This window comes from Mesoplodon densirostris, chromosome 6, assembly GCF_025265405.1.
Source record: "Mesoplodon densirostris isolate mMesDen1 chromosome 6, mMesDen1 primary haplotype, whole genome shotgun sequence".
In the NCBI taxonomy this organism is placed as follows: domain Eukaryota; kingdom Metazoa; phylum Chordata; class Mammalia; order Artiodactyla; family Ziphiidae; genus Mesoplodon; species Mesoplodon densirostris.
The window spans coordinates 6,123,564-6,134,627 of NC_082666.1; the positions used below are offsets into that span (position 1 = coordinate 6,123,564).

The 11,064-nt window shown below is 52.2% G+C and overlaps 1 protein-coding gene across 1 annotated transcript in view; it reads right to left on the reverse strand.

Moving 5' to 3' along the window:
- Positions 1–6,246, reverse strand: part of HMCN2 (hemicentin 2) — a 148,713-nt gene extending 142,467 nt beyond the window's left edge. Inside the window, exon 1 of the mRNA XM_060101560.1 lies at positions 5,997–6,246. Coding sequence (XP_059957543.1) covers positions 5,997–6,246 — 250 coding nt within the window. The remainder of the gene's footprint in view (positions 1–5,996) is intronic.
- Between the last annotated feature and the right edge of the window lie 4,818 nt (positions 6,247–11,064).

Sequence of the window (11,064 nt, forward strand, 5' to 3'; positions counted from 1 at the left end):
AAACATCCGGCAAATCATGACTGAGGGACAAAACATCTGGGCAATACTCGTCAAAACTGTCAAGGTCATCAAAAACAAAGTTTGAAAAACCATCACAACGAAAAGAAGCCTTAAGGGACATGACAACTTAATGGGATCCTGAATGGGCTCCTGGAACAAATGTTAGGGGAAAATTGAGGAAGTCTGAATAAAGAATGGACTTTAGGACTTCCCTGGTGGCGCATTGGTTAAGAATCCACCTGCCGGGCTTCCCTGGTGGCGCAGTGGTTGGGAGTCCGCCTGCCAGTGCGGGGAGCGCGGGTTTGTGCCCCGGTCCGGGGGGATCCCACGTGCCGCGGAGCAGCTGGGCCCGTGGGCCATGGCCGCTGGGCCTGCGTGTCCGGAGCCTGTGCTCCGCGGCGGGAGAGGCCACGGCGGTGAGAGGCCTGCGTACCGCAAAAAAAAAAAAAAAAAATCCACCTGCCAATGCAGGGGACACAGGTTCAAGCCCTGGTCTGGGAAAATCCCACATGCCACAGAGCAACTAAGCACGTCTGCCACAACTACTGAGCCTGCACTCTAGAGCCCGTGAGCCACAACTACTGAAGCCTGCGTGACACAACTACTGAAGCCTGCGTGACACAACTACTGAAGCCTGCGCACCTAGAGCCCATGCTCTGCAACAAGAGCAGCCACCGCAATGAGAAGCTCGCGCACCACAACGAAGAGTAGACCCAGCTCGCCACAACTAGAGACAAAGCCCGTGCACAGCAGCGAAGACCCAATGCAGCCAAAAAAAAAAAAAAGTAATGGACTTTAGTTAATCATAACATATGGGGACTTCCCTGGCGGTCCAGTGGTTAAGACTTCACCTTCCGATGCAGGGGGTGCGGGTTCGATCCCTGGTCGGGATCCCTAAGATCCCACATGCCTCGAGGCCAAAAAACCAAAACATAAAACAGAAGCAATGTTGTAACAAATTCAATAAAGACTTTAAAATTGGTCCATATCAAAAAAAATTTTTTAAAAACCCCCAACATATCAGTACCGGTTTGTTAATTGTGATACATGTACCATTGTAATATAAGATGTTAATGAAAGGGAAAACTGGGTGTTGGGTGTATGGGAACTTCTTTGCAATAATTCTGTAAATTTAAAACTGTTTTAGGGCTTCCTTGGTGGCACCGTGGTTAAGAATCCGCCTGCCAATACAGGGGACACGGGTTCGAGCCCTGGTCTGAGAAGATCCCACATGCCACGGAGCAACTAAGCCCGTGTACCACAACTACTGAGCCTGTGCTCTGGAGCCCATGGGCCACAATTACTGAAGCCCACGTGCCACAACTACTGAAGCCTGTGTGCCTAGAGCCCGTGCTCCACAACAAGAGCAGCCACCACAATGAGAAGCCCGCGCACCACAACAAAGAGTAGCCCCAGCTTGCTGCAACTAGAGAAAGCCCGCACACAGCAGCGAAGACCCAAAGCAGCCAAAGATAAATATATTTTTTTTAAAAACTGTTCTAATTAAAAGTTTATTAAAATTTTAAAGCTGTCAGCCAATGAAAAGATAAAGAAGATACAGCTTATATACACAATGGAATACTATTCAGCCACAAGAAAGAAGGAAATCCTGCTGTTTGGGACAACTTGGATGGACCTTGAGGGCATTATGCTAAGTGGAATGAGTCAGACAGAGAAAGACAAATACTGTATGATCTCATTTATATGTGGACTCTAAAAAAAAAAAAGTGAAACTCAGAGAAACAGAGAGGAGAGTGGTGGTTTCCAGGAATCAGGGAGTGGGAGAAATGAGGAGATGTTAGTCACAGGGCACAAACTTACAGTTATGAATAAGTGCTGGGAATCGAATGAACAGCATAGTAATTATCACTGATAATACTGTATTATGTACTTGAATATTGCCAAGAAAGTAGATCCTAAATGTTCTCACTACAAAAAAAGAAATGGTAATTATGGGACATGATGGAGGCATTAGCTGACTGCTATGGTGGTAATCATTTTGCAATATATAAATGTATCAAATCAATACATTGGACATCTTAAACTAACCCAATAGTATGTGTCAATTATATTTCAATAAGGCTGGGGGTATATATATATATTTTTTAAGAATAGGAGGTAGGGGCTTCCCTGGTGGCGCAGTGGTTGAGAGTCCGCCTGCTGATGCAGGGGACACGGGTTCGTGCCTCGGTCCGGGAGGATCCCACATGCCGCGGAGCGGCTGGGCCCGTGAGCCATGGCCGCTGAGCCTGCGCGTCCGGAGCCTGTGCTCCGCAACGGGAGAGGCCACAACAGTGAGAGGCCCGCCTATCCCCCCCCCCCAAAAAAAAAAAAGAATAGGAGGTAGGATTTACCCTATTATAAAGCCAAATAATGAATACAATGTGCTCCTGGCACAAGAACTGTCATACAATGGGACAGAATGGAAAGCCCAGGTAAACGAATAGATATAAAGTAATTTTGGATAAAGGCAGGATCTAAATGAATGAAAAAGAAAGGATTATTTGATAAAATGTAACTGTACCATCAATTATCCTGTTCTGGAAGAATTACATCAAATTATTTTTAATACCTCTGCCAATTTTTTTTAAATTCCAGGTTAAAAACTTAAATATGAAGAGAAAAAAAAGAAAACGAATGAAAAAACCTAGAACATGTACCTAACTGATTTTGTGATAGAAAAAAATCTTTCTGAGAATGAAAGTGAAGAAATTACAAAGGGAAGAAGGCAATAGATTTTGCTACATAAACATTTAAAACTTCAGAACATCACGAATCACAAATATTAAAAGACAAACGACTAGGAAATGCTAACCACATAATAAAAAACAACTAATATCATCAGTATAAAGTCCCCATACTGACTGATAAGAAGACCACTAAAAACCCCGAATAGAAAAATGAGTAAAGGAACTGACAATTTACAAAAGAAGAAATTCACACACGGAAACATCTAGTAAACACTTGAGAACTTACTGAGCCTCACTAGCCATTAAAATAAGAAGATATCATTTTCCATCTTTTGAATTAGGAAAAAAAATGTTATCCTAATCCCTAGGGTTGGGGGCAGCTGCTCTGAAACGGTCCCCTCAAATGCCTCTGATAGAAGTTTAAACTCCCAAAACATTGGAAAACAATTTGAAGAGCTGCCTACCCACTCAGTGTGTTTATAATGACCTAGGAATTCCACTTCCAAAAACTTAATCCAATGAAAAAACCAATCAAAGATGCAGACAAAGATTTACACACCAGAGTGCTTTTTGCAACATTTTAATAGAGAAAACCCGAAAACAACCTAAATTTCAGCCAGAATAAAACCATTAGCAAAAGTCTAACTTTGCAGTTTGGGAACATACCACTTTTTTTCATTTAAACACTTAAAAAAATATTTCCAAAGCACAGGTTCTGGTTTATCTCCAAGCATGTGCAGTCCAGAACCACTGAAACTTGCCCTTCAAAGCATGGTTTTTGGGGTTGAAGGTAGGGGGTTCCTTTAAGAAGGCCCTCCCAGGATGCAGCCCTAGGGGGGCCTGAACTGTCAGCTAAAACCCCCGACTCTCAGCTCCTCTTCCACCAAAGGGAATTCCATTGGTTGATTCAAAAAACACAGCCTAACCTAAACCACAGATTCAATCCCTGCTCAGAAGCCCTCAGTGGCTGCTCGCAGCCCATAGAAGGAAATCTAAGTGCTCCGAGTCCTCAGCTCCACAGTCACAGCCAGGACCAATCTCGTCTCTCCCCGCTTTCCCATTTCACCCCTCCTACGCCCTGGCTGCACACCCACACACACCTGCCCCTACATGTCAGCCACCACCCAGCGAGTTCCATGTGCTCAGGGAGACCTCCGTCCCACTGCATCCCTGGCAGCTATAGCATTGCCAAATGGTCCAAAGCTGCTAAATTTCCCTTCATCTGCTTCAAGTCCTGCTCCAATGATGCTTCCTCAGAGAGCCTTTGGTTAGTCCTTTCCCTTGCTAGCCGATAGTCAGGAGCCGTCAGCAGTGACAACTTCCACCCTCTGCCTGGCTTGTCGCCAGCAGACTGCCGGCTCCTTGGTGTGAACCCTGCCCCCTTCACACCGGAAGCCTCACAAGATTGTGCACACAGCAGAGACTCAATAAACGCTGAGGTCCCCCTCCCCTGGACCTGGGGTGCCTGTAGGGAGTATGGTTTGGGGAGCAGGGGTGGGGAGAAGGATGGGATTTTTTTGTTTCATAGAAGATGGAGTGAAGGCTGGAGAGTCACACACGCGCTCGGCGCCCAGAGAGGAGAGGTTGGGGATGGCACGAGGGCTTCATGAAGATGATGGCCAGAGAGGGGGCAGTGAGGATGCTATGGGTCCTGGGACACTATGTCTGGTTGCAACAGGCTGCTCTCCTGCCCTACAAGTGCAGCCAAGCATTTTAGAGACAAATATGGGTTATGAATCAGAAATTACATCAGCCTGGCAGGTGGCCTTGCATAAGTCCCATCCGTGTCCTGAGCCTCAGTTTCTCTAATTGCAAGAGAAGCGTTGGATTAAATGATCCCTAAGCTCTCTCAATGCAATATCTTTGGAAGCCCAAGAATGACCCAGAAAGGGAGTGAGAAAGTTAGGGGGGTAGAGGGTGACCTACGTCAGAGCTGAAACCCCCAGGACACACCTCACACCCCACGTCTTCCCAATTCCACCAGCCTTGCTGCCCCCTGACCCTCAGACGGGAGCTGTCCTTCTGATGTTCCCAGGAAACTTTTTCTAGACCCCTGACTTCTGTGCTTTGAGCTGCAGAGCCCTACAGAGCCCAGAACTCCTGGAATCAGAGGGACTCCACACTCAGCCGAAGGGCTGCATGGGATTATGTACACCGACTGTGGCCCATTTTTCAAATATCTGTAATGATGCTGTGATTAATAAAGAAAAATTCTTCTAAAAGGGCTTACTAGCTCATATAGCCTTGGGCCACTGTGTATTTTTTCAGCACAAGAACACTTTGCAGAGCAATTCTGCAAGGAATCTGCCATTTTTATGTTATTTTTTGGCTTTATAAAGCTATCCTACTAGATAGAGAGGTGACTAATAGAAACGTGATAAAACGGAGTAAAATTAATCACAGGATCTGGGGGGTGGGCAGACAGGTGTTTATGTATTTCCTACCCTCACCCCCCCATTTTGCTGTAAGTCTGAAGTTTTTCATTAAAAATGCTGGAGAAAAAGCAGTCCTGCCACTCAGAAAGTTGGGAGTCTAAGCACGCTCCACAGCTGTTTTCCCTGAAACTCCCCACAGTGGGGTCTCCCAGGGATCTTTTCAAGGGCATGCCCCTAACACCTAGTTGAAAGATAGGGGGCTGCAGGCGAGGAGCTGCTGTCTGCAGGGTAGAAGGGGTTAGGTGGGGGGACCTGGCAGTGAGAATACTGCGGGTAGAGGCGACGTGGTTGCTGTTTTTCTCGCGAGAACAGGTGAGGGGCAAGACGCGAAGTTCTCCATCCTGGGTGGCTCTTCTGGCCCCCGAAGCCCACGACGGGAGCGAATTGGAAGAATTAACAAAGGCAAATCCGCAAACCTTGCGGAGGCTCATGCGTGCCAGGCCCTGGACACGAAGGACCCATTTCAACATCTCAGCAAGTTTGGGAGGCAGTTCTCGCCCCGTTTCCTAAAGGGGGAAGGTGCGGCTCCGGAAGGTGAGGTCACTTGCTGAAGTCGCAGAGCCAGGAGGTGGCTGCGCGGCATTTGAACGCAGTGCCCCCGCCTCTCCGTCACTGGCCTGACGACGCAAGCTGGGAGACGCGGGAGAAGGGGAGAGCAGGTTCCCGGGGAAAGGGCCCGGCGGCTGCAAGGCCTGCCCCAGGTGCCCGGCCTCGGGCAGAGTGAAGGCGTCGAGAAGGCGCCCCCCGCCGGGCCGCGGTACAGCCTGCGGGCGTCCAGTGCGCCCGGGGCGCAATGCGGGCGGGTGAGCGCACCGCGCCAGGGCACCGGGCCAGGGGCGCGGCGGACGCCGGGGGCTCGGGGGGACGCTACCTGGATCACGGAAGGGCACCAGCGCGTAGTTGCCGATGACCTGGCTGCCACGGCTCAGGCTGCGCTCCAGAATGCGCGAGGCGCCGTGCATCACCTGCATCAGGTCGTCCCACATGGAGCCGGTAACGTCTAAGACGATGGCCAGGGTGGCATCCCCCGTGGTAGGGGGCAGCGCCGTCCCGGGCTCGCCGGCCACCGCCGCTGCTGCCGAGACCACCAGCAGCAGCCGCAGGAGCGGCGCCCGGGGCATCTTTGCTGAGCGCGGCCGAGGGGCTGCGGCTGCCGCGGTGGAGGCTCGCGGGGCCTTGAGAGCGCGACCGCACTGGTGCACCCAGCGGCCACCCGATGCACGGCTGCAGCGCGGCGCCTCGCTCCGTCGGACCGCGGCCGGTGCGCGCGGGACGTGGGTTTGCGGCGGGGTCCCCCTGCTGGGAGACCGAGGCGGCCTTAGAGCCCACCCCGTTCAGGGTCACGGCCCCGCCTCCTCCGCTCCCCTCACTGTGACTCAAACTTTCCCGGCCCCGCTGCTCGCCAGTCCAGACCCGGGGTTAGGGGAGGACGCGGGGCGGACGGCAGAAGGGAGCTGGGCCCTCGGCCAAAGCCGCAAGGGATGGGGACGCACGGGAGGCACTGGACACCTGCGCCTCCCGCCGACCGCGCGCCTCGCTGCGGGGGCGGGAGAGGGAGGGGGAACGGCGCTGCCCCTGCCCTGGAGGGCTGCCCACGGGCCCTGGCTTTTGTGGCTCCCTCCACCCAGCCCCCTAAAAACTGACCCCCCAATACACACGCACACACACACACACACACACACACACACACACAGTAACTCCCTTTCTTTCCTCAGGAATCTGTGCTTCCCAGTTATTGTCTATTACTGTTATCATAATCAAGCAACGGAAGTTGAGCAGCTACTATGTGCTAAGCGTTTTCACATAGTTATGATTTCCTCGAGTGCTCGCTGCAACCCTAGAGGGAGGCTCTAACACTAAACCCATTTTACAGATGAGCAGACTGAAGCTCAGTCATCAGCCCAAAGTCACTCAGCTCTCAAGTAGTAGAGAGTCGATTAAAAGGCAGCTCTGGAAAGATTCCGAAGCCCCTGGGCTCTGCTGCGTCTTCTAAGTGTTATCAGACATTGTCTAAGGTCATCTGATGACTCCAGAGGATGGGGGATGCCCCTCTGCCCACCCGCCTCGCTAGATCCCCTGGATCCCATGTGAGGGTTCTGGGACACAGGGGAGATGCTAGTGGTGCTGCCTGGGTGCCTATAGCCATCCCCTCCCAGACAGTGCTCCCTCCCACCACCTGGAGAGGGTCGGGCACCCCTCCACTGCTCAGCTCAGCCTGTGCTCTCATGGCTTATTTCTGCGTCTCTCTCCCTACCGGCCTAGGAGCCCCTTGAGGGCAGGGCTGCATCTTGTTTCCCCCAGTCAGCCTCCAGTTCCCCAGCCCAGTCCCTGGCACGTGGGGGGGACTCACTCAATATTGACTGAATAAATAAAGAAGAGACAGCTTTTGTGGGCCTGCCTGGTTTTGAGAAACATGGGAGGGAGCCCAGCTTGGTCCTCTCACTTTTCAGTCCCTCCCCTGAGAAGATCATGCTCCAGGACAGGGACAGGCAGCCCCATGGACATGGCTGAAAGTTCTGGGTCTGTATGGGGGGTGGGGGCGGTGGATTTCTCCAGCCCCTCCCTTCCGGAGCCCTCAACCAGGAGGAAGCGCCCCCCCACCTCCTGCCCATAACTTCTCCTTCCCCCTCCATCTCAGCTCAGACCCCGCCTCTGAGGTCACTTCGGCACCTTGCCCTGTGACCCCACAGCCCCTTGTCTGACCCCTTGTCCTAGTGCTGACCACACTATATCACCAATGTCTTCTCTGCCCCTCCCACCCTAACTCTGAGCTCTGGGGCAGCAGAGACCCAGTACCTGCACATGGTAGGTGCCCGATGAAGGTTTGCCACCTAAATGGGTCAGCGGGTATCAGAGAGGCCCGATGTCTGGGCGCTGGCCATGGGGAAGAAGTGACACACATCCTCAGGGACCCAGTTCTAGACCAGGGCAAGGACCTTTTATAAGAAGGACTAGGGTCCAGGGAAAATGGTCTCCGGGGAGCTGCCTGTCTCATGGGATAGGGTAGGAACCAAGTGCCTAGACCCAGGTGACAGTAGAACTCACGGTCCAGCTCATGGGAGGTTGAGTCACCTGCACTTCTGAACACTGGCTCTTTAAATCTTCCTGTGCTAAGGCTGTGGCTGGCCCCAGAATCTGGGCAGGGCTGGGCCAGCTGTTGGAGAGAGAAAAGAGGCCCCAGCTGTGGGAAGGCAAAGGCGAACAGGAGCCAGGAACCAGGCAGGGCTCACAGACGGTGACATTTCAGGCACCGTGCAGGGGACCTTTGAGGACAAATGAGTCCTTCGGTCATTCACTCTGCATACATACATTGGCTGAGCCTAAGCTGGGTGTCCAGCACTCTGCTAGGCCCTGCTGGGGGAGGGGGGACATGCAGATGTGTAAGACATGCTTCCTACCCAGGGGAGAAGAGACATGTAAACAAATAATTCTAAGTCAATGAGCTAAGTGCTAATAGAGGAATTACCGAGAGCTCTGGGAGCTCAGAGGAAGGAGTGGCTGAGCCCAGGAGTCAGAAGAGGCCACAGAGTGAGCTTGAGAAGCCTTCAAGAACAAGAGGGGAAGGGCATTCGAGGAGTAGGAACAGGATGTGCAGAGGCAGGAGGACACGAGAGGTCCACTGCTACCCCATACAACTGGAGGGTGATGACAGATGAGAGGACAAAGGCCAGATCTTGAGGGGCCTTACGTGTCTTACAGAGGACGTGGGGTTTCTGCAGAGGCCCTGGAGAGCTACTGAAGACTGTCCCTCAGGAAGCAACCTGTTCCAATTTGCATTTCAGAAAGGTCGAAGTTCAGAGGGTCAAACTTGTAGATGCCAAGAAGCCATAAACCTTCTCCCCGAGGAGCTGAGAGCAGAACTGGTCCCAAGGAAAGCAAGATGCTTCTCCTCAGGCTGATCACAAGAACAAGTTGGACCATGGATTTGAGTCCCCAAATAGCCTTGTGACCTTGAGCGAGGTCCTCGCCCTCTCTGTCTTGGTTCCTCATTTGTAGAATCTGGGAGATGGAAGGGGGCTGACAAGATGGCCTCCAGTGGTTCTTGCAACTCCCCCACTCTAGAACCATCTCCGGGGTCCCTTGGAGACACAAGAAGGATGCAAGGGAACGTCTGAGCTCATGGTAGCAAAGCCTCCCCCAATTGCCGTGGAAGGGAGCCTTGGGCAGGCACCTGTCATCCAGGATGGCCTAGCTGAGCCTTTCCCAGCGCTCAATGCTCCCAAGAATGTAAACATGGTCACACAAGTGACGAGGCCCACCGTGCCAAGCCTGAGCACAGGAGGCCCAGGAGGCCAGAGAAAACACAACCGAACCTCGTCAACCAACTTCCATCCCACCCCACCTCGACTTTACAGACCTCCTGGGAGCCCACATTTTTGAACTCGAGATAATCCACATTCTCCCCCTGTTTCCAGAAAGAGTAGTCTCAGTGGAGTTGTTTCCTAGCATACCACATGTTTGCTACGGAGAGCCCCGTGGGTCTGGCCCATCAGCTTAAAGGAGGCGTGCATTGTTATGGCTTCCCCCCACCCGTCACCTGCTCTCAGCCTTGGCTTGGAAATCCAGGCCTGTCTACTGTGTCTTCACTGGGATCCAAGACCAGCTGAGCGTCTGGATCAGAACCCAGGGCTCTAGATACTTGGCTGGTCCCAGAAAAGGGGCCCCTCCCGACCAACGGGCCCTTTGCTTCCTCACGTCCCACTCCCTAAAGGCGTCCTAGTCTCCGTCCTATCAGACCCTCCGTGATTCTAACACCCACCTCTCACCTCATCCCACCCCAGCCCTCTCCCTGAAGGAAACTGCTTTATTCCTCTGAAAGAGTGAAAAGACTAATGATGGATAGCAGTTGCCAGATTCTTATTGAGTGCCAGACACCCTGCAAAACACCCCCTTAGATCTCCGCTGAGGTCAATATTTACCCTTCATGTGACAGGTGGGGAAACTGAGGCTCAGAGAGGTGAAGTCCTTTGTCCAGGCTGGACTTGGCATCCATGCCTTCCTTTCTACAGGACCCACGATCAGCTCCTCCACTCTGCCTCAGAAACACGGGGGGATGATCTGTACAGGATTCCCTGCAAGCAGCACTTCTGGAGCTAACGTGGACCTGGGTGGGCAGCTCCTTGGGCTGGACTTGGACTCAAGTTTCAGACCCTCAGCACCTTTGAAATGCCGTAAAGTCATATCCTACCATGTCTCACCAAAGTGCCTGGAGAAAATGAAAGGGAGAGAGAGAAGCAATGGTGTAGATAAGTCTGCCCATCCTTCTGCGGTCACACGCCCAGGGCCTGAGAAGTAGAAACAGCCTCAAAGCCTTGTTTCTCTCTTCTAGAAGGAATTGAAGCATTAAGTGAGGGCCCCGGGGGACAGGACTAGTGGGGAGTCGAAGGAGCTGACAAATAAGTTGGGAAGATGGAGCTACTGAGGGTAAGGAGGGGGACAAGGGAGTCAGAATCAGCATAGCTGTGTGCGGGCACTTGAGTGATGTACTGCTGAAGCCGTCCCTCTGTGGGACCACCCTCCAGGTCACATGTACCATAAGGAATGGTTCGAGATGGTCCCAAGAAATATTTGAGTAGCTCAAGAGTTACAGGAGCTGTTACTCATCCCCATGCCTTCAAGAATGAACAATGACAAGAGCTAAGCCAGAGCCAAGAGCTCAAAGACTCGCTCCCCACCACCCAGACCTGGCCTGTCATCCCCCGGATGGAGCTCATGTATTGCCGAGCCCCTGATTCTGTCATCGGGGGAGAAGGAGCCCGCCTCGTTGGCCTCGTTGGCAGGGGTCATTGCTCACTGTGCTGTGTGCTAAGCCTTGTTGTCACTTATGGCCATGATGTCACCTTGGTCATCGTCATCAGTGGCTGGGAAGAATATCCAGAATGAGTTGAGGTTTACTGTATGTCCCTTTTATTCTTTTGTTCTCTCTCTCTCCTATAATT